Source organism: Argentina silus (genome assembly GCF_951799395.1).
Source record: "Argentina silus genome assembly, chromosome: 1".
Lineage (NCBI taxonomy): Eukaryota > Metazoa > Chordata > Actinopteri > Argentiniformes > Argentinidae > Argentina > Argentina silus.
Window position 1 is genome coordinate 23097726 of NC_139655.1, and position 24000 is coordinate 23121725.

Sequence of the window (24000 nt, forward strand, 5' to 3'; positions counted from 1 at the left end):
CTTTTGTCTGATCTCCCCTCTGCCTGAGACAGACTGTCAGTCGAGGAGCGCCTCATGTTTGAGTTTCTATGGTTGCAGGCCGATGAAAGTGGAGGAGCGGCTTGCTGTTCTCTCGACCCAGGACCCGAAATCGATCGCGAGCTCAGGAACTCACTCTCTCTCTCTCTCACACACACACACACACACACACACACACACACACACACACACACACTGACATGTTCTCCAAAACCTTGAAAAAGGCCTAAAAGAAAACATTAATCCTATCAAGCACACACGCACGCACGCACGCACGCACGCACGCACGCACGCACGCACGCATGCACGCATGCACACACGCACTGATTCGAGATGAAATCAGTTTTAAGTAGAGAGAAACATGCTTTGGTCTGGAGTGACGGCTACACATGTATTCATGTGGGAGTGATTAGAGGACGAGCTCGTGTTTAATTCTGTTTTGATTGGTCGGGGAGTAATTGCACTGTTTTTTATGTGAGCCAGGAATTGCTTACAGATGTTGTGATGTTGTTGTCGGGTCGGACTGGACGGCAGACTCCGGTTTTTCAGGGGGTTGGAAAAAAACAAACAAAGCACACTGTGTTTGTCTGAAGTAACCCCCACCCCCCTAGGGGAGTTAGTAACACCACCCCCTCTCCTGTAAGTTCAACAGCGGCTCTGTGCATTATAGCCCTTATTCTCAGTCCTCCCCTCTCTACTCTGTACTGTTTATGGGGTGGAAGACAATTAAACAGCATCGTTTAGGTAATTAGGTTTCTTTATTTGAAAGCAAAATGTTGCTCAGACTAAATATTTCCAGTCATTATCCTTGAATTATATGGAGCGTTTGGGGTCTAAGTGAAGGACTTGCTGAGGACTAAATGATCTCAGGCCTCAGTTTGTCTGTGTGGCTGCGGTCTATCACCATGTTGGTTTGGTGTCTCCATGACCATGGTTCATGGTTGACTTCTCTGTGACCCAGATAGAGGAGACCGTCTCTGAGGTTCTGAACTGAAGTCTGTCTGGTTTGCTAGACTAAAACACAGAGACAGCATTATTTAAAACAATGTTTCTTCGAGAGAGAGAGAGACGAAATGCCCAGCGCAATGATATTCCCAAAAGTATCTTCAAACAAGTCTTCATTTTAGGATTGTGAATGTCTCTCTCTCTGTAGAATCCGCCGAAGGTTTCTCCTTTCTCCTTGGAAGATTGTTGGAGAAGAATTTTCAGTATATAGGTATCCATAACCTTCAATTCCATATGCTCCTACATATAAAACATATTCTACACAACCTTCTCTCACAAAATACTCTATACTCTGAAATAGTGGCTTATGTTTTGTTTACCAGTATTACCTAGTTTACTATTTTTATTTACTATTTTAAAAATTGTGTGACATAAAAAGTTGGCTAGATTTGTCTGCCATATTGTGCAGTTTAAAGCAGTGTAGGTTAGGGATTGTTGGGTGCAGTGGTAGGGCACCAGGAAGATCAAACATAACAGTTATGAGTGTAAATAAACAAACCAGAGCTGTTGGATTGACCTGTGGCCTGCTGCCCTGCCCTGGGCTACAGGATGAAAGATGATTGGTTAGAAGGACTTCCTCATGATACAGGGGTCAGAGGTCACAAAGCATGACAAGCTAGTGTCATGGGATTGTTTACTTAAGGCTTTCTGATTTAACGCATTCAATCAAATGAACTCACTTTCTCAAGAAACAGAAGGCATTCTGAATCATCTCTATCATTTCCTGTAATTAAATCATGACATTATTACTGCAACTTCTTAACAATTTGTTGAAGACCTCTTTACACACTTAACAGCTTTCACTAGTTTAAAAATAGCGGCAATCTTAAAGTAAACCAAAAAAGGTTTTACTATTGGACTGTCCTTAGGACATCCTTGGAGCACTTTAAGTGTTGGGAAAGTGTGTTTTTGGGAGAGGTCTGTGTATACAGGTAGTGGTCTCTACTGGAAGGTGTTACCATTATATGTCTTCTTGACTAATTGCTAATCTGTCTCCCCTCCCTCCCCGCCCCTCCTCCTCATACAGGTGTCCTGTCTCCATGAGGTGCTGAGGAATGAGCAGTCGCCATGGAAACCCACTCCCATGCCAGTTCTGCAGCTGAGAAGAAGAAGAGGGTTGAGAGCATCGTGGCAACCAAGGGTTCCTCGGCACGGGCCGACGTCAGCGAGAAGGCGGTGGCCTCCAGCACCACGTCAAATGGTTAGCTGCCACCTCTCTCTCCTCTCTCTCCTCTACCACCTCTCTCCTCTCTCTCCTCTCTCTCCTCTACCACCTCTCTCCTCTCTCTCCTCTACCACCTCTCTCCTCTCTCTCCTCTCTCTCCTCTACCACCTCTCTCCTCTCTCTCCTCTACCACCTCTCTCCTCTCTCTCCTCTACCACCTCTCTCCTCTCTCTCCTCTCTCTCCTCTACCACCTCTCTCCTCTCTCTCCTCTACCACCTCTCTCCTCTCTCTCCTCTACCACCTCTCTCCTCTCTCTCCTCTCTCTCCTCTCTCTCCTCTACCACCTCTCTCCTCTCTCTCCTCTCTCTCCTCTACCACCTCTCTCTCCTCTACCACCTCTCTCCTCTCTCTCCTCTACCACCTCTCTCCTCTCTCTCCTCTCTCTCCTCTACCACCTCTCTCCTCTCTCTCCTCTCTCTCCTCTCTCTCCTCTCTCTCCTCTACCACCTCTCTCCTCTCTCTCCTCTACCACCTCTCTCCTCTCTCTCCTCTCTCTCCTCTCTCTCCTCTCTCTCTTCTACCACCTCTCTCCTCTCTCTCCTCTCTCTCCTCTCTCTCCTCTCTCTCCTCTACCACCTCTCTCCTCTCTCTCCTCTCTCTCCTCTACCACCTCTCTCCTCTCTCTCCTCACTTCATCATCTGACTGTCCTATTCTTGTATGGTATGTCCATCTATTCTCTGCTCTCTGACTATTATATCTCTCCCGTTTCCTCTGTCTTGATAGGGTCATGATGATTTTGATGGTTTGGCTCATAAAACGAAGCTATTGGTTTTTAAACAGTTAGACTGTAGTATTGACAGATTTGTCAATGCATTATGTTCTTAACATTCACCAGTATGATAATCACTCACACACTATTAATAACGCGAATGCTCAAAACAAGGGCAGCGTGCCCCCTGTGAAAAAAAATGTTGAGAACATAGTCAATATCTTCGACACATACTAAAAACAAGAGGTATAAATATTAGGCTTCATTAAGGTTTTCATCATCTGGTTTTTGAGTCTCACGTAGCTGCAGAAATGAAGAATATTAGATGACAAAATAAGTTTGTTGGCGAGTGACTCCTACTGCCAGACAAAAGTCATAACAAACCTAGAGGAGAAATGACCGTGACTTAAGTTGCAGCTGTGCTCATTAGCAACAACCATAAGAATGAAGGGGTTTTGGGGGATGGATGAGGTGTGTGTACGTGTGTGTGTGTGTGTGTGTGTGGGTGTGGGTGTGAGTGTGAGTGTGTGTGTGTGTGTGTGTGTGTGTGTGCGTGTGTGTGTGTGTGTGCGTGTGCGTGTGTGTGTGTGTGTGTGTGTGTGTGTGTGTTTGTCTGTGTGTGTGTGTGTGCGTGTGCGTGTGCGTGTGCGTGTGGGTGTATGTGTGGAGTTAGGGGTGTCGGCAAGAGAGAGCACTCTGTTGCCCTGGGTTTCCGCTGATTTGTAGGATGTCAAATGTTATCGTTCCAGGTCCACTGCAGGAGAGACTTCAAACACTCCAGGAGAGGGTTAATGGCTTGTTGGGTCTGCCACACTCCCCATATGCGAGTTATAGCAGGAAGTTGAGTGGTGTAGGGGGGGCGGGGGGTGCATCCTGATGCATCTTGGGAGCACTCTCACTCTCTTACTCATTCCCAGATGGCCAACACTATTTTATTAATTAAAGGGGGGGTCTGGAAAAAAAAACAAGTTTTACGGTGCGGAAAAAGCATGGATGTAATTTGGCTCAGTGATTGTGGATTTTTCTTTGTAATGCGCCGGTAATTACTAAACGACGTCAAGCTTCTCTTGGAAACTTGTTCCTGCAATCATCAAAACCTGATGCAGGCACACAAGGGGACTTTACCTTTAAGTGCAAGTAAACAAGAAAGAAAGTGACCTTTATGTCATAATCTATGGACACTTATCCACAGAGAAAGGAGTCCCCTAGATCCTAGATCTCAATCTTTTCTTTTTAATCATGAGATAGCTTACACATTCTTTGTGTGGTTGTAATTACTGCGCATTCCCCGAGTCGCCCCTAGAACTCATAACCTCTTATCAGGTGTAACCCAACACCCCCTTCAACTTTAACCCTGGTCGCCCCCTTTACTCCACTCCCTCCACACAAACAAAAGGTAATTGTGAGCAGCTGTGGACTGGAACCCCAGTGACTGGCTTGTCTCAGGAAGAATAAGAGGGTCCAGAGAAATATTTCCCCTAGTCATGCAGAGTCCTTCTGGCCCCTGCTCAGAGTCCAGGGGAAACCCTGTAGGGCATCAGCATGCTACGATTAGAATAAAAAAAAAAAGTGAGAGAAAAGAATGAGGAGGAGGGGCAGTTATGGTGGACTTGGCTGTCTTGCTGGTTTTCTCTGAAGTGCTCTCTGGTTCAATATAATTAAAGATGATTGAGTATTTTAGCTTTGTTTGTGATTCGTTAAAGCATATGGAAATGTTTTGGGGTAAAATGTTTCTTGATTGGCTTTGAGTGCAAGTCCAGGCAAGTTTGTTTTGGACTTAATTGATTTAAATGTTGGCAAGTCATGAAGGTTATAATTTGAATGGATGGCTCCAAGTTTTTTGTGACTTTTCTATAGAATGTATAATTGACTTTTCTATAGAATGTCTTTAAACTCTCCCCAAAAACGAATTAAATGTCTCAAATCATAAAGAAGCAACTTTTTTGAAAACTTTCTTTTCTCTTTTACTTATTTTTTTCCTCTCTTTCTTCCCTTCATTATTTTCTTCATCTCCCTCACTTTCCTCTTTCCTCTTACATTCTTATATCCTCTCTTTTCATCTCCTTCTCACTCCTCCTCCTACTCTACTCTCTCTCTCTCTCTTCCTCTCTTCCTCTCTTCCTCTCTATGTAAGTTTAGTCAAAGTTGAGCTTGTGCAGTGTCATTATGGAGTCTTGAGGAGGGAGGGAGGGAGGGAGGGAGGGAGGAGAGGGGTCGGAGAGCGTTCCCACATGGTTGGCTAAATGGTGGCTTCATCCTGTGTGCCATTCATCTCCCTGCCCGCTCCCCTGGCCTGACAGCTCAAAAGGGCCGACTGTGCCACAACAATGCTGTGATTGGTGTTCTTTAGGAGGGGCAGGGGGGCGGCCTCCCCCCCCACCCTCATCATTCGCCAGGCAGGTGGACCACAAAGTCTCCTGATTCTTTTGTTGCTTCCCTGAGCAAAAAAAAAAAGATGTCCATGCTCTTTGGCTGAATAAATCCTGTCGTCATGGGATAATTTGCTAATAAAAAAAATAAAAAAAGAGGGAGGGGAAAGGCCCGGGCCATTGATTGAAGAGGAAAAAAGAAGGGAAAAAAAGTTTCTGGTTGGTCGGTCGGTTGTATTTTTTTTTGATATGGGTGCTGCTGAATTGGGGAAAAGAGAGGGAAGAGAGGGACAAAGAGGAGGGATGAGAGAGGGACAAAGAGGAGGGATGAGAGAGGGCCAGAAGAGAGGGAAAGAGTGAGCGAAAAAGAGGAAGTGAGAGATGAGGAGGAGGAGGAGAGAAACAGTGGGAGTAAGAGGGAGGGGTAGAGAGAGAGGGTAGAGGGAGGGGTAGAGAGAGAGGGTAGAGAGAGAGGGTAGAGGGAGGGGTAGAGAGAGAGGGTAGAGGGAGGGGTAGAGAGAGGGTAGAGGGAGAGGGTAGAGAGAGAGGGTAGAGAGAGAGGGTAGAGAGAGAGAGCTAGTTGAGGAAATTGTGAGGGGAACGCATGTACTAACTTAGCAGGGTGTCTGTGGACTTAAAAGTTTATGAAGGAAGGACTGTAGACCTTTTAATGGTCACGGTCGAAAGGGCAGGAGCAGGAGTCTCACAGGCAAACAAGTTAAGCCTTGAAGGGCAACAAATTGTATGCGTATGTATATAGGTTACCAGAGAAATCCCTAACCAAATAGAGAGCGTGGCAGAAGTGTTTAGGAAAGAAAAGGATCTGTTCACTGCTTTGAAAAAAATAAAGGAAATCTTGTGTGAGAGAGGGGGAAGGAGAAAGAGAAGGAGCGAGACAGAGAGAGAGAGAGAGGGAGAGATAGCGAGAGAAGAGTGAGGGGCCACCTTTTTTTAGGCAGGCATTTAAATGATCAACGGTAAATAGAGGGGAATGTCATCTGACAGAAAATAAAGTTCCCGGTTTACAGCGGGGATGGAAAGTAATTTACAGATACGCTGTCCTCGGCCATCTTTGTGCCTGCCCCAGATAAGGTTTCATTTCAGAAACGGATAGGAGACATTTTCACTTACGGCCCTCCATTCTGGGACACCTGTGATAACAGCTTGTGGACCCTAATTGAAAATGGGTTTCAAAATGGATTTTCACTTTTCTTCCTCCCCTCCCTCCCTCCCTCCATCCCTCCCTCCCTGCTTCATCCTTTTCCTCCATGGCATTTCGTTTGTCGTTCTTATGGGGGGGTAATATTGGAAGGACAGGGAGGAGGGGAAGGAGGGGGGGACTTTTCCAGGCTGTGTGTATGTGTGTGTGTGTGTGTGTGTGTGTGTGTGTGTGTGTGTGTGTGTGTGTGTGTGTGTGTGTGTGTGTGAGATGGAACGTTGCGATCTGATCATCCCTCAGCCCCCCTGTCAGCTGGGTGACAGCCACACGATCCTTCTTATTAATGAAATCATTGATCACTTGATGGGACTCATAATCAACTGTTTCTCCACTGTCTTCCTCCCCCCTTCCTCCCCCCTCCTTATACTTCCACCTCCGCCCTCCACTTTTTATCCCTTGTTTTTTCCCCCTCTAATACATCCCGAAGATTTACTACTCTGGCTGTGTGATCATTTTTTTGTTAACAACAAAAAGAAATATGATGAGATTCTATGATAGGCTTAGACAAATATATAAGTCTTAAGAAATCAAAGGCATGAACACCCAGACACTTAAACGCTGACGAGTGAAGCTCTGGATGTGGCATCAGAAGAGATCTGTTGGTGATAGGACATATGACTTACTCATCTATTTCAATGCTGTGTATTTCTCTCTCTCTCTTGGATAGCTCTGGTAGGCTGTTGGTACCATAGAAATGTGTGTGTGTGTGTGTGTGTGTGTGTGTGTGTGTGTGTGTGTGTGTGGCTGAGGCCCCTGTGGTAGGAAACTGGGGGCCCTCTCTCTCTGTCCCTTCAGGCTGATTGGCTAGGAGAGGAGAGGAGAGGAGAGGAGAGGAGAGGAGGGGAGAGGAGAGGAGAGGAGAGAAGAGGAGGGGTTAATGAGAGAGGTCTGATGGAGGGAAAAGGGAGCTCTGGGGAGAGCTGGCTGCCTCCCAGGTCAAACAGCACAATGGAGGAGGCGTTATAGACCCTGACAATCAGCCCCGCAGTTAAAAAGGTGGCTTTAAATGTAAAAGGCACACGCAAACACATAGACACACACATAGACACACGCACACGCACACGCAAACACACACACACACACACACACACACACACACACACACACACACACACACACACACACATACAGCTACTTACGTATACAGTACATCATTTTTTACAGTAATTTTTTGCCACTTTCTATGTTTGCCTGTCATTGATGCAACACTTTTATAAGAATGAGGACTGTTATTACAGAGATACAGGGGTGCACAGTGCACACAAACTCACACACACACACACAAACACACGCACATACACACACACACAACCACACACACTCCGACTCAGACTCCACTGGTGTGAGCCATGCCGTTTCATGGCTCTCTGCACTGAAGGCAATTTCCTGCAGCAGCGGGGCGACAGGCTTTGGCAGGGACGCCTCACAGGGGCCTGAGGCACAGGATTAGGCCAGCCCCGCTGCTACTCAGGGCGGAGGGGCCCTGGGCTGTCCAGCCCAGACCAGCCTTGTCTGGCCCCGCTCAGCCTGGCCCCTTCCTGGCTAGCTGGAGCTACTCACCACCATTGCTCCAGCACTTCTGGAACTTCCAACAAACTGCCCTCCAGGCCTCCTCCTTCCACACACTGGAGGAGGCACCCCCCCAGCCCCTACAGCAGTAATCAGCTGTAGCATGCAGAATGGACATACCCTCTCCTTGGCCTTATGGAGGTGGGTGGGGGAGGGGGTGAGGGGCGGGGGATGATGTTCTGCCTTCTCATGCCCATTTTCTAGCAGATGTTTGGCTCTGATTGTTTCTGGGATTCAGTATACATCAGTTCACTTTTTGGTCATTTATGATGAAATCATTAAAAACAGGTAACCTTATTTTTCCTTATACTTCTATATTATCATTTGAAAAATACAAACAAATTGGATGTGGCTGGTATTGTTTACTCAATCAAAGATTTCATTATATTCATATCATCGCTGAGTTTGGATAGTTCCCGCTGGCCACTACAATACCTCCAGCGGAGTATGTGAGGTCATTCTCAATGACCCGCTGAGACTCATAAAGGCCTATGAGTCAGGGGTCAACGGGGTCAGGAGCACAGACCTTAACCAATGAACATCTTTACAATGGGAGATCAGCCCACTCTGTGTGTGTGTGTGTGTGTGTGTGTGTGTGTGTGTGTGTGTATGTGTGTGTGTGTGTGTGCAGTCCTCACTTCCCAGCCCCTCTCTGGTCCTGCTGAGAGATGGAAGAAGAGTGAGAGAAAGAGAGAAAGAGAGAGAGAGGCTGCTCTGCTCTCACCCTCAGGAAATGACAGTGTCAGTTACTGTATGATATAAGTATTTAATCGTATACGGCACAGCCCGTGATCTTATTAAGGGAACACACACACACACACACACACACACACACACACACACACACACACACACACACACACACACAAACACACAGATAAAGAGAGACACACACAGATAAAGAGAGACAGAGAGAGAGAGGGGGGTAAGTGAAGGGCCTCGTAAAGACATAAACCAGTAAAGTTAGGGAAACAGTAGTTGATTATTCTACCACTCTGTCCATTTGTCGGTAGGCATCAGTGGCCTCCCCCCTGCTGGGAACAACAAAGCTGGAGTGTCCTGACCCTGCCGGCAGAATTTATTGCACTGTGTTCCTCCTCCACTCTTTCGTTTTATCCTTCGCGCCTGCTTACCTCTGCTGAACTCTTGTAGAGGGCGATATGTAGCATGGAGACAGACTTGATAAAGCAGCAACTAGTGCCTGTTTGTGTGTGTGTATGTGTGTGTGTGTGTGTGTGTGTGTGTGTGTGTGTGTGTGTGTGTAAAGAAGGTGCAATGTCATGGGTGTGTACATGCAACAAGGGTCTGTGAATTAGTAGCTGTTTGCAAACATGTATCAAAAATGTACCCTTTTTACCACAGATCAAGCAAGATACATTAAATTAGATGTGATATTATATTTCAGGATCCAGGGGGCCTCCCTAACCATGTGCCTAATCTCCCCCCCCCCCCCCCCCCCGACCCTACCGGCCCCCCTCAACTCTCCCCCCTCTCCCTCGCCTCAACTCTCCCTCCCTCGTGGTGCGAAAGAGGAGACTGGGATCAAAGGCGGTAAAAACCACCATGGCAGTGATTTCTGCTGATTGATTAGAAACAGAGGTTTCTAACCCTCCCCCCCACCCCCTCCTGTCTCCCTGCCTCCCTGCCTCCCTGCCTCCCTGCCTCCCTGCCTCTCTCTCTGTCTTCCCTTCCCACCCTCCCAGACTCCCCCCCCACACACACACTTAAATAGCTAAGATTTTTAAAAGTGTGAAAAAGACCTGGCAGACACGGTATGAATAAATACATCCATGTCTGAACAAGCAGGCAGGCAGGCAAGCTGTGGAGGTGGTTTGAGGCTGGGCTTCTCTTGGATAGCAGAGGGTGTCAGTTGATAAGATCCATTTGTTGTCTTCTACCTGGATCTGGCCTGGAAAGAGGAGAGGAGAATGGAAAGAGAGGAGAGGAGAGGAGAGGAGAGGAGGGAAGGAGGAATTGATTTTCAGAAAAGGAGGCCATGCGGAGAATTGAACTCAGATGTTGAGCGGAGACAGGGGTTCGAAAGAAACCTCCTACTTGTGGAGAAACAAATGTCTGTTGCTTTACACCAGAGGGCCGTACAATTTGAACTTGAGCAAGCCCTTCTCATGTTAATCAATGCCATAGCTGTCTCACACCATTCACTACCCCCTCCCTCCCTCCCTCCCTCCCTCCCTCCCAGACTGCCTTAAGCCAAGCCCAGCCTAGGGGCCTCTGACAACTGAAGGGTCCTCTTAAGGCATTTTAATAGGCCATGCTTATTCAGTGTTATTGAGATTAATGCTGTAGCTGATATATACATGGAGGCACACACACACACACACACACACACACACACACACACACACACACACACACACACACAGACACACACAGACACACACACACACACACACACACACACACACACACACACACACACACACACACACACACACACACTGCCCTGTTGTATCTGTAGCCTTGTCTGTTCTCTCTCTCTCTCTATCTCTCTCTCTCTCTGTCTGGGTCTCACCTGGAGCTGCGAGCCTAATGATGTTGAGAGTGCAGGCCTGCCAGCGACAGCTCCAGTCCAGGGGAGACGTGTCTCGTGTCAGACTGAGCGCCAGACAGACTTCGATAGAGAGAGGGAGAAAGAGGGGGGCCTATTCCTCTATCACTGGGACCTGAGCAGAAACTAGGAGAGCAACTCTTCACTACATTTGATTGTGTTTTGCCATTGACCTTTGCAATGTACTGTAATTGAACACACTCTTGAGTGTTGTAGAATATGTTATAATCCACTTGGTGTAGCACATATACGTACACTGAACAGATCATTGCATACTAACAGTACTCACACACCCACACACACACACACACACACACACACACACACACACACACACACACACACACACACAGACACAGACACACACATACACACATACACACTTTGGGCAGCTGGAGGATGGGCCTCTGCTTATTAACTGTTTGGCGACCTCATGACTTCATCTGCGGTGCTGTCAGAGGCGGCCCACATTACGTCTCGGCGCCGCTCAATGGCCTCTTTGTTCTGGTCTGGCTCTGGACCAGCTCAGCATGGGGCTACGTGAGCCCCACGGTCCCACTGCACTCCTGGGGGGAGAGAGGGAGAGGGAGGGTGGGATGGGGAGAGGGGGAGGAAAAAAGAGAGAGAGAGAGAGAGTGAAGGGTGAGGGAGAAATGGAGAGAGAGAGAGAGACATGCACATACACACACACACACACACACACACACACACACACACGCACGCACGCACACACACACACGCACACACACACACACACATACACACACACACACACACACACACACACACACACACACACACACACACACACACACACACACACACACACACAGAGTAAGGGTTGTGCGAGGGATGAAGTGGAGACATCATAAAGGGAGGTAGTTACTGTAGAAAGAGTGGGGGGACAGGGGTGAGCCTAACCCAGCCAAGGCCATACTGTACCTGCTCAGCACCTCACTACTGTAGGCGGTGTTCTGGTAGTAAACACATTATTTTTGAGGCTAGTCTGGGATATACAGTACAGTGGTGTAGACGTACAGTAAGGTCTGTTGTGTATTGTGGGTGTAAATACTTTTCCAGCTGTGGCCTTAGGCGGGCAGTTGGTGCTATTACAATGCATATACAGCACTGTACAGTACATGTAAGCCTAACTATGGTCTACTACTAATGGTCCTTATCACTACATTATGTTCAAGCCCTGCTCACATAGCCCACACCAGTCTGGAATGATAAAAGCCTCATTGTAGTTGTCTTAGGGGGAACTAAATTAAAAGAGCTGTATGTCAGCTGCACCAGCGAGCTGTGTGTGGAATGTGGGATTAATGGGAATGTAATGCTCCGATTAAAGATGACTAGAGTTGTATGGCTGTAGTAGTCTGCAGAGAGGAGCAAGATGGGGAGGAGGGTTCTACAGGCCGGAGTGACAGGAGAGGTCACGGAGGAGTAAAGCTCATTACTGAGAGAGGACAGCAACAGGAGGCAATACTCCCAGAGAGAGAGGGAAAGAGAGATTGAAGGAGGGGGGAGGGAGGAGCAGGAGAAGTACAGGGCAGAGGGACAGGGTTGAAAAAGAGGATATGGTGTGTGGAGATTATTAAGGGGGGGTGATAGTAAAAATTGAAGTATGGTGAGAGGGAAGAGAGGTAGAATTAGAGGGAAGTTTGACAAAGGAATCTATCCCACAATGCTCTACTTCTTACCCCTGCTCTGCTCTGGTCAAGACACTTAGACATGTAATGAACCTACTCTCTTGCCTCACTCCAACTCCTCTGTTTTCTAGTTTTCTATCTCTCTTATCTCTCCATCCTAGCATGGTGGCCTGGCCTGGCAATCTAATGATAGGGCACGAGACTGAGCCTTGTTGTCTGCCCACCTCCCACCTCCTACCTCCCACCTCCCACCTCCCATCTCCCCTTTAAGATGGTGGTTAGGTCTGTTTGGCCAACATGACAGATCCTTTAATCTCCGGGCCTTTCTCTGTCTGTGAGGGACAGTGTAATGAGAGGGTCCAGGCCTCACCTGTGTACTTGGGGGGGCTGAATTACACGCTGTTTACAGAGTGGTCACTCCCACCCACATTACAAGAGGGAGGAAAAATGGAATGGGCTGAAGGCAGACTTAACCTAAATTTCAGCTATAATAGGGGTTGTGTAGGGTGAAATGAAGATTGATACCCTTGAAAGGGATTATTTGTGACATTTCTCAGTTTTTTTGGTCTGCTGAAGGGAGTAGGTCTGGAGGAAAGTGCGGTGGAAAATCGACAGATGGCTTTTCAAACGATTAACTTGTCAAGGTGGAGAATGTTGATTTAATTTACGTTGAAGTGTTTTTTTCTGACATCAGGTGACTATTCAGGGCTAGCTTTTTGATTGGATTGCCGGGGTCCGTTTTTTTACGGCATTGGGCGTGCAGGAAGAGGAATACGTTTGGTTGTGTTATTTTTATGACATTTGGCTTGTCGTTTGGAATTCTGATTGTCATGCTCTTGTGTAAAAAAGGCCTTATGTCTGAATGTGGCTGGGTGAGAAACAGTAAGCATTACCAGCTGCTGCATCAAAGGCTCTGGACCGTGTTGCGTGCTGAACCCCAATTCGTCACACTCGCACACAGGCCCCCCGATTCAACCTGTGTAATGTAGACATTGAACAGAGGGGCGTTAGACCAAGACCAATGTGAAGTTATGGCCTTGAATTAACTCCCTAACACCCCCTCTCTCCACATGACAAAGGTCAAAGGTCATGAGGGCTCGCACCTGATTGGTCACTTGAATGGATACTAAGGGTGAGAGGTGATTCGCTTTGCAAAACCATGTCTCAAAGTGCCAAAATGGCACCTCTGAATGTTGACTGAGCTTTTAAGCAGGTACTTACGGTCAGAATAGATAAACATTCGAAGCGAGGAGAGGGCAGTGGAATGGACTGATAGATAGACATACATTGGTGGAACATCAGAAGTCCCATATAATCACCATAGCCACTGAGCCGAGGAGAGAGACAACCCAGAAACCCAGCCACGGATGTTCCACTCTGGCCTGAGACATTTACCAGTCATTGATAAACTGCTTAGCAGTAGGCAAAATTAATGAATCCGGGCCTGCACTGAGAGAGAGTGTGGGTTTTTTTGGCATTGGGGGGAAGGGAAGTGAAGGGGAGGGTGGTGGTGGTGGTGGTGGGGAGGGGGGAGGTAGGGGGGGGGTAATCCTGTTCCAGCTAAACGGCTGATCCCTCTCATTCCTCAGATATCAAATGTCAAAAGTTAAATTAGCCTGCTAGCCTCAGATAGGAGTTAACATGCTATTAAACGGGGCGGGGGTGTGGGGGTGGGGAGGCGATTCTAGCCCCCTATGGGATGGTGGGCAGGTGCCTTTGAAGTGTCTAATTATCCTGCTCCTTGTAAGCGCTGGCTAACTGTTTTAATGGGGCCTTCTCTGCCTGAGTGCCTTGCATGTATTCACGCACTCGCACTCGCACACACACACATTCACACACATTCTCTCTCTCAAACACACACACACACACCATCGCAATGTGTTGGCAGAAGACCATTGAGAAGCAAGAAATGATTGGAAGACCAACCACTTTCTAGAGTTGGAGGTGGTTGGATGTATTTACAGTAAGTTACGGGAGACAGCTAAATGTTTTCTTTGTTTCTTCTTAAAACAATCCTACATTCTCAGGCGGGAATTATCCACAGTGGCATATTTTGGACCTTCCCTGATTATGACTATGACTGTTTTGGGATTTTTGCTCAAACTGCTGGTTTGGCTCCCCACCTCTTTGTCTTGGCTGGGTGTCCATTTCTGTTGGCGAGCGGCTCCTAATCTGAGTGCCACAGGCAGGCCCGGTCCGGATCACTGTGGCGTCAGAAGTGGGATTCCAATGCTCGGGTCCAGTGGAAAGCTGGCCTATACTCCGGGTCTGGTGGGCAGGAGGCCTGAATCCACCCAAAAAAGACCCCGGCATCTTGTCCCTCGGCCAGTCCCACTTCTGTCATAGTTCACAATCATGTTATATTGTTATTATGGAGGTCAGTGTGAAAAGAGACACGGTTGTCTGATGATGGTCTCCATAGACAACCTCTAAAGCAATGCCAATGCTTAGTTGCCACAAACCAATCAAAACCTCTTCATGGTGTTGGAGCTTTGGGCAATGCATCATCACTTGGAGTTTGATTCCTCAAAGAATGCAGGACCCAAGTGCCCTTTGATTGAAAACCTTAAAAGCCATCTTCATGGCCTGAAACGAATCAACATGCATTTTTCAGTGAGTTCTTTTTTGTCTTTGACTGAGAATGCTCATTGCATTCTCACAATGTGCCCCTGATGAAACAGGTCTGGGGGTTTGAGACTGCTCTCGCCCCTATGCTGGGCCTGCATCCATCCCCTAATGCGAGCACTAGGCCTGGTTGGTGGGGGATGGAGTTGGGGGGGAGGGGGGGGTAGTCATTGGCACCCCCCATACTGTGAGGCTGATTTGAGGTGAGCGTGGAGAGAAGGAATGAGAGCTCTAGCTTTCTTTGATTCATTTTGATTCGCCCCTCCCCAACCCCCCTTCAGCCCTCCAGGGCTGGGACTGTGGTTTGTGGGGCCTCCTGGCTGCTGGTGGAGTGGTCCCAGTAGAACCCCAGCGGCAGTGAGAGTGATATGGGATTCCGAGACTACGGTCGGAGCCTGGGGGTGGGGGCATTGCCGTGCTGCTGCCGTGTCGTTGCCGTGTGCTGCTGAGCCAAATTGAGACGTGGGAGCCATCAAAATTAGCCTAGATGAATATCGAGGAGAGCGTTCGTCTGGGCTGTGTGGGAAATCAGAGGCTGACAATAGGATGCCGTGGAGAGGGAGGAAGCCTCCAGACCTGTTCTCCGCTTCTCACTGCAATTAGCCCGAGCATCAGTCACACGCCGATAGTTAAATAATGCACTGTTATGGGATCCCTCTGCAGAGACATAATCAAACCAGGGAACGAAGTTAGCAGAAAGTGAACATTAGCATGTTGCGCAACAGAAAACTTTTAGGGTACAGCTTTTGACATTCATTTTAGAGATTGGTGAGTGTCTTGGCCGGTAGATTTATACAGTCCAATCTGCAGGTCATGTCTTGGCTGAGCCCAGTTTCTTCTCTGAAGTGGTGCTATAGTCTAGTGTTCTGACATTTACGAGATCTGTTTCATATTCTGCCAAGACTTTTCTGGAGTGTTTGAATAGATATTCTGGAAGCTACCGTTAAGACTCAATCACCTTCTCATAATACAGAGCTGAACTCTGTTGTGGAGGAGATGGCAGCGAGGCTCCTTTCCTCAGCTGGGGTTAAAAGGAAAATATATTGGCAAAAGAAACCTGCTTCCCTGTAGGACAGGCAGCCAAGAAGTTGATCAGGAGAAATACCCCACACACAATTGCGGTAATCCTCCGCACTCCTGTTGTGTTGTGTTGCGATTCTAGTCTCTCTGAGGAGTTTGAAGGTTCTCTCTCCCTCTCCTTTTCTCCTTTCAGCCCAGCGCTAATCGCCAATGATTCCCTGCGTCTATAGCGCAGGTGCCAGGCTGGTGAATCAGGTATATGGGGAGAGGAGCTTCTCCCTCTAAGCCGCTTGGAGAGGTGCTCTCCTTATTAAAATCCAGCCAGACGCTGGAATTTCCATCCCCCTCTCTCTCTCTCTCTCTCTCTCTCTCTCATTGTTAATTTGGAGTTGATTTGCAAGAGAAAGAAGAAAAAAAAGGAGAGAGAGAGTGAAAGAGAGAGATTATCGCACAGGAGGAGAGGAGCTTTGAAGAAGCGATTTTTTGTATTTTCACTGTGCAATATGCATCCTCCACTTCTCTTCTCCTCCTCCTTCTTCCCCCCCTCCAGTGTGTTCCCTAGCCAAAACCCCTTCACACTACAAACTGCACCGCTTTCAAAAGTTCGCAGGTTGAGGATATTATACAATACAGTATGTATGATGTTGGCGTTAGTTCATAGGAATGACGACACCTCCTCGGTGGTAAAGGTTGTCACTAAGCCAGTTGTGCAAGGATGCGCAACATTGATGAAAACACTGCCTCTTTGTACAACCTTGCAAGGATGCGCAACACACGCTCTAGCTTTAGGGTAGAGAGAGACTCCTACGTGCCCATGACTCAAGGCACCAAGTCAAATGCCGAGAGGCTGGCAGAGATTGGCATCCGCCGGCACTCAATCCCTTGTTCTACACAACCTCTGCCTCTGAGAAACACCAACTTCATATTTTTTGTTGTTGTCTTCCCACTCATTACTTTGAATCACCCAGACAGCCTTAACTTCAGCCCTCTTGTCCCCCCCCCCCTTCTCTGAGGAGTTGGCCCCACTCCATACCTCATTATCTCTTTTATATTTTCATTTTGTCATTTGTTGTATGCGTTCCTTTCCCCTCCTTTATTCTGGCCTATTAAAGCCCTTTCCCTTTGCCGAGGCATGGGGCATTCTCTGAAGGTATCCAAACCAGAGTTTTACAATGGAGGCCCCTGACATAAAAAGGGGAGAAACCTGGGCATTAGGATTTAATGAGCGGCTGGCTGGGCGTGAAAGAGAGATAGAGATAGAGGGAGGGAGAGAGCTCTAAGAGAGAGAGTGGAGAGAGAAAGTAAGAGAGAGAGAGAGAGAGAGATTGAGAGAGAGAGATAGAGAGAAGGTGGCTAGATAGGGATAGAGAGAGAGAGAGGAAGGAGAGAATGTTGGAATGGGGAGCACTAGGCTCCATTATAGTGGCAGAGAAAGCTCCTGAAATACTAGAGCCGGGGCGTGTGCTCTGATCAGGACGGCAGTGAGCACAATTACCTTCTTTTCAAATCCTTCAGTGACACTGCGGGAGGAAGGAGGACTTTGAAACTTGAAAGGCAGGAGCTCGCTTTCAACCTCAAACGCGAGCAGGAAAGGCCTCTGAAATTTGTTCAGTGCTCCCCATCCACCATTAGCTTGTTTCTTCCTCTCGCCTCCAGGCATTTAAGCGCTTTTTGAAAAGATGTTAAGAAATTCAATCACCATAGAGTGAACTGGGATAGGTCTTTTTTTTCTTTTCTTTTTTTTTTGAGGCATGCTTCCCCTTGGTCCACTGAGGACTGGCCTGCTGCTTTTGTGTTGGGGGAGAATAGACCTGGCGAACCTGCGGAGGGCTGGATGGGGCAACCATGGGAAAAAAAGGAGAGGAAATAAAAGAGAAATGTAAAATGGTGGAATAAGAGGAGAGGAGGAAGAAGAGAGGGAGAGAGAGAGAGAGAGAGAGAGAGAGAGAAAAGCAAGAGGGTCTGTTTGGAGCGGATGGTCAGGGTTTTGGAGAGGCGCTCCTGAGGTCAGCTTTTCAAAGTGTTTGCACACACCTGCGTCCTCCACATCTGAGCAAGAGCACTCACTCATACTCACACAGCCACGGTGGAGCAGGAGAACACTGAAAAGAAAGCCTATAAACATGGAATACAATACACTATTAAACACTGCTAGGGCCAGCATTAAAAACCTCAAAAAAGTATCTTTACAGATAAACTACACAGACAGTAGTTGAGGAGGAACTTTTCCATGTATAGCCTGGTAGAACTTGGAATCGTGCGATAGTTTACATTCTGTTTCACTACTCAGAACGGTGAATGTATGGATCAGGATGGTTCCACCAAGGCTATAGCTTGGCTGGCAGTAGGAAGAGAGATGTGTATATGAGTGAGACTTGCCCTATGGCCGTTCCTCCTTCTCAAGCCTCTCCATTCAAGTGTTAGTTGACCTCCTGCCGCCCTGTGTTTGTTAAACCATTTAAGGTGGTATGAAGAGAAATAATTAAGCCCTTTAAGGTGGTATATGGCAGAATGATGAACACCACCCCCCACTCTGCTCACCATGGCGATGGGGGATGGGGATGGTGACACTGGTGTGATTGAACTATTAGCCGCTTGACCTCTCTGACCTCTCTGAGACATTAGAGCGCTCACACTGAATAAAGGTGGAGGTCACAGAGAGAGAGAGAAAGAGAGAGAGGGATGGAAAGAGAGAGAGAGAGAGAGAGAGAGAGAGGGAGAGAGAGGGAGAGAGGGAAAGGGAAAAAGGGAGTGAGAGAGAGAAATCATAAGAAATCATAAGAAAAGTCTAAGCTCCACAGAAGAGCGCCCTCCGCTTGTGAAGAAGGAGCTGCACAGCTCGCTGCCCCACCTAGCCGACCACCTGCCCTACCGCGGCACGCTCTTCGCCATGGACCCGCGCAACGGCTACCTAGAATCCCAATTACAAAGGATGTCATTCTGTAAGAATACACCTATCTCAATTTATTTTCTGTGGCCTCTATCATATGCTAGATCTAAATACAGTGTATGCCTACAGTACACTACCAACCCTAACCCACAGAAGCATACACACCACCCTTTGCCGTACTCGCTCCCAGCATAGTTTACAGTCGCGACGTCCTCAAAATCCGCGTGAGGAGATGAACCCGGCCTCTGAAATCCCTTTATGTTAATATTGCGCTTTGCTAGAGCAGACCTATTAATCCAGCTTTACCAGCGTAAGTGCCTTTATTCCCTTAATAAGATCACGGGCTGTGCCGTAAAGGATTAAATACTTATATCATAACTGACACTGTCATTTCCTGAGGATGAGAGCAGAGCAGCCCCTGTCTCTCTCTCTCTCTCTCTCTCTCTCTCTCTCCCTATCTCTCTCTCTCTCGCTGGTTGTCAGTTCCGCGTTAAGGCTTGTGGATTTGCTGCCTCTGAGCGCTGTGCCGGGGCATGGCTTCATGGCCCTAACACAGGTAATGGATGTGAGAGAGAGAGAGAGAGAGAGAGAGAGAGAGAGATGAGAGGAGGAGCAGTGGCTCTCTCTCTCTTCATCCCTCTCTCTTTCTCTCTATTGCTTTTTCTCTCTCCCTCCCTCTCTTTCTCTCTCTCTCTCTCTCTCTCTTTCCATCCCTCTCTCTCTTTCTCTCTCTTTCTCTCATTCCCTCTCTCTCTGTAGTGTTATATAGCAGTCTATTCTGGCGTTCTCTAATCTAACCCCTCTCCTCTGCTCTTAATTGGCTTTTGGAGGCGGCTCGGCTACAGTTCATAGGGGGGCCCTTACAGCGCTAGGCCGCTAATGCTACAGAACCTTTGGCGCCGGGCGTCGGCAGCACCACCGCGGCACTTTGCCAGGGTCTCAGCGAGACGCTAAAAGAGCCGGAGCACTGGACCGCGCTGATGATCAACAACAACCACCACCGCTGTGAAATTCTAACCAGGGTTGAACCAGGGGAGGTTGCACAGCAGTCCTCTAATGAACTGAATCCGTGCTCAGCCTGGATAAGGCCTAACTCTGTGGACTATGTGGATCCGGCTGGAGGAATGGGATGGATTTAAGGCATAGAGAAATGAATCATATTGTATGTCTCAGAAGCGAACAGGACTGAATCAAATAGTCCCAAATAGACTAGAACCAGGTCAAAATACTAACAATCATCTGGGAGAAATTATGAAGCTCATATAAGAAAAAAGCCGGCTCCCGGGCACTTTTTTGATGGATGGGGCTGGAGCAATGTAACCACTCTCAATTTCATAGACAGAGCTATGGATGACCATCCATGAGAACAAAAGGATAGTTTTAACCATGTTTTGAAGTTATAAAGTGTTTGTTATTATAATAGCATTGTTTACAAACAACGAAGCTTATATTTTCTGTTCTGATGGGGGTAAAACCATTAAACTAAGCTCATCCGTGATTTCTAAGTTATATTCTTAAAGAATCAATGGTTATATATCACTCATTTACGTCCCAAAATTGATGTACCAATTACAGATTGTCCCTTTAATAGGGTAGAATTTCTAGCTCTACTGTCATATGAAGAGTGTGTCCTAAGGGAGAGTTCAGAACTAGGCTGTACAGTGTCACACCACAGCATCTCCGGCCATGAGGTCAGGTGACCCCATGAATGTCAGGTCAGAGGTGGGGTCAAGGGTCAAGTATTTCCTAGTGCAGCTCAGCCCTTGAACTTTAACTCACTAGTTATATCCACTCTATTCCAGTTCACCAAGGAGAGGTTCTCAGGAGACCCCCATCCCTCCTCTTCATTTCTACTTCACTCAGAGAGAAAGATTACTCTGAGAAGAGAAGGAGAGAGAGAGAGAGAGAGAGAGAGAGAGAGAGAGAGAGAGAGAGGTTGAGAGAGAAGGAGGGTAAAGGAAGGAGAAAGGGAGAGAGAGAGAGAGAGAACGAGAAACAAGAAAGAGCGCAAGGGGGGATGGAGTTGATACTACCCATGAGGCCTGTTAATGGGCAGTTTGGAATGCAGGGGAAAAGACTTGGGTTGCCTTCTCCTCCATGGGAATCCATTTATTATAAAAACAACAGACAGAGCTGACTTTAAGAACAGACTTGTGGGAAATGCTCCCCTGACTATAGCTAGTTGCGATGCATGGGTTGGGTTTGTTTCAGTAAAGAGGTGTCTGATTGGTTTGACCTGTCTGCTGGTGAACTCACATGTTTTCACGAGTCAAAACAAAACCTAGGTGGATTTCCACCTATAATACCTACTTAGTTGCAGGTGTACAAAGCCCCCCCCCTCGCAGGAGAATGCTACGTGACCTGACTTGTTCATCGGGTCTGCGGGTGTCTTGAGTGTGTGTGTGTGTGTGTGTGTGTGTGTGTGTGTGTGTGTGTGTGTGTGTGTGTGTGTGTGTGTATATATGAAGAGAGAAAAGAATTCCTCTTGACAGCAGCAGAACTAAGCCACTGTTATGATCCATCTGACAGTGAAAAATATCACTGTTTTACCAAATGTGCATTCAGGCTGTGCCAGACCAGGTCTTTCAGTATCAATTTACAGTACAAATGTGGTTTCTCTATGAGGACTGGAATCAAGAATTTTGACAATGTGGCCCACATAATGACAGGATGAATCTTCAAAAGTATAAATTATTCAAATATCTATCCAGATGTCCAGATGTATAACCTTCACTCTCTCTCCCTGTCCCCCCTCTACAGAAGATGAGAGCTCGGGCACGCCGTACCACCACCGCGAGAGACGCAATGCCATCAGCTCCCAGGCCCCCAAAGTGAGCGAAGAGCCCTCCACCTCCACAGAAGAGCGCCCCCCGCTTGTGAAGAAAGAGCTGCACAGCTCGCTGCCCCACCTAGCCGACCACCTGCCCTACCGCGGCACGCTCTTCGCCATGGACCCGCGCAACGGCTACCTAGAATCCCACTATCGTGAGTACCACCACTACCCTATGATGATGATGATGATGATGATGATGAAAATTATGATGACTATTTTATTGTTCTGTGTCATACAGCAGGTGGACCATTTTAGTGTTGAAATGCATGACAAGACCAAAAATGTGTGTGTGTGTGTGTGTGTGTGTGTTTTCAGTGTGTATGTTACTGCAGTTTGACTGAGACTGCAGGCTCAAGGACAGGCCTGTGCTGTAGCAGCACACTCACCAGTGGCACCGAGCTTCTCTTTACACTAATAGGTGAAAGGCAATGCTTGATTAGATCTGACAGATTAGCTGCTCCCTCTCTCTCTCTCTCTCTCTCTCTCTCTCTCTCTCTCTCCCCCCCCCTCCCCTCTTCTTCCTGGGAAGTTGGTATGGGGAGCGGGCAGCGCTGCTCCTTAATTCCCTCATTAGAGAGCTGTCTGAGCACAGTACTCCACTTTCCCTCATCAACACACACATCAAAGCCCTTAGCCCAGTGCACCATCAACCCCCCCCCCCCCCGCTCTGTTCTCTCTCACTGGGACTGAGACAGAGTGTGTGAGGGAGAGAGAAAGAAAGAGAGAATGGGATAGAAAGGTAGGGAAGGGGCGAGGGAGATGTGGTTTGAGAGAAAGAGTGAGAGAAAATCTGAGAGTGATGGAGAGAAAGAGAAAAGAGAGACAGATGAGTGGAGAGTGGGGGCCGTTTAGGAGGTTAAATCGGCAGCCGCCGTCGCCCGGACGTCGCCTCCGGACAAGGATTTGATGTGATGGCTTGTTTAGTTTCGCTAAATTGGCTGCGAATTGGGCCTGACAGAGTGGTTTTAATCCGGACGGCGTAATGAAAAGGTCTCTCTCTCTCTGGCTCGGCCTCCAGTCCTTTACTGTAACTTCATTTATTTGGTTAGTTCATTAGCCTGTACTCCTTTGTGCACTGGTGCCTCTCTACCCCCATACCCCCCCCCCCCCCCGTGTCCTAATGTGAAAGGTTACTTAAGACCAGGCCTGGTCTGTAGACAGGACCCTCGCAAGCAGAACATTACTGTCGATTACACAGCACAGCCCAGCTCAGCAACACTGCCACTTTTGATTGTGTGTGTGTGTGTGTTGGGGGGTGAATGTGTGTTTGTGAGCGTGTGTGTGTAAGAGAGAGTGTGTGTGTTCATCTGTGCGTGTGTTCGTCTGTGTGTGTGTTTGTGTGTGTGTGTGTGTGTGTGTGTGTGTGTGTGTGTGTGTGATTGCTGGGGGTTGGGTTCCGGACCACTGAAGCCTAGGGGGACGGGAGGTGGTGGGGGTCACTGTGAGGCGTGGCAGTGCCTCAGGGTCACAGTCTGAAATGGAGAGTTCAAAACCAGCAGGAAAAGTCAAAGGGGCCATGCAGCCTCAAAGAGCTCCATTCTTTCCGCATGGGGGCTCCGGGGCTGTAGGACAGCATCAGACTAGACAGAGGGCAGAATGGAGGAGAGAGTGATACTGGTGCTAGGGGCCCACCCTAGTTTCTCTTTCTCTCTCTCTCTCTCTCTCTCTCTCTCTCCCTCTCTCTCTCTCTGTCATCATCACTCTTTCTTATTCCTATATGCCCTCTCTTCCACCGACTATTCCTTTCTCTTTCTCTTCTTTTTCTCTTTTCCTCTGACTGGGAATTTTGCAGACATTGGTAAAATACCATTTCTTTCAGATGGGTTATTGAGAAGATTAGCAGAAAAATCCCAGGTGTTGGGAACATGAGGTGTCCCTACAGGCGCCGGTCCCATTCTGCTCCCTGACCTGACTCTGGGGGTCAGGAGACGGAAGGGACCCCTGGACACACACAACCACACACAGGCGCACACACACACACACACACACACACTCTCTAACACCAACAGTCCCTCTCCCTGGGAGCTCTGTCACCTCCCTAAATTCATCCCAGGTGTGTGTGAGAATGATGGAGAGGGACCCTGGGTCTTTGTGCTGTGCTTGCAGAGCGCGCCATGCCGCGTGGCCCACGGCCAGGTAAATCCGATTACTCTTCCCGCTGGTGTGTGTCAGTGCTTAATGCACCTAAATGCGCTGCCACCTGCAGCCCACATGCACCTGGTGGCTCGGCCATAGTGGTGTTGACTATGTACTGGGAGGTGGGTGTCGTGAGGAGTAAAGGGGGGGGGGGGGGGGTAG

General features: G+C 48.0%; 1 protein-coding gene across 2 annotated transcripts in view; it reads left to right on the plus strand.

Moving 5' to 3' along the window:
* The window catches only part of gli3 (GLI family zinc finger 3), a 100608-nt gene that overhangs the window by 18210 nt on the left and 58398 nt on the right, over window positions 1-24000 (plus strand). For both annotated transcript variants that reach the window (XM_083675176.1, XM_083675177.1), the window contains exons 2-3: window positions 2051-2224; window positions 21630-21854. In XM_083675176.1, the coding sequence (XP_083531302.1) occupies window positions 2092-2224; window positions 21630-21854 (358 nt within the window). In that variant the 5' untranslated portion in view covers window positions 2051-2091. The remainder of the gene's footprint in view (window positions 1-2050; window positions 2225-21629; window positions 21855-24000) is intronic.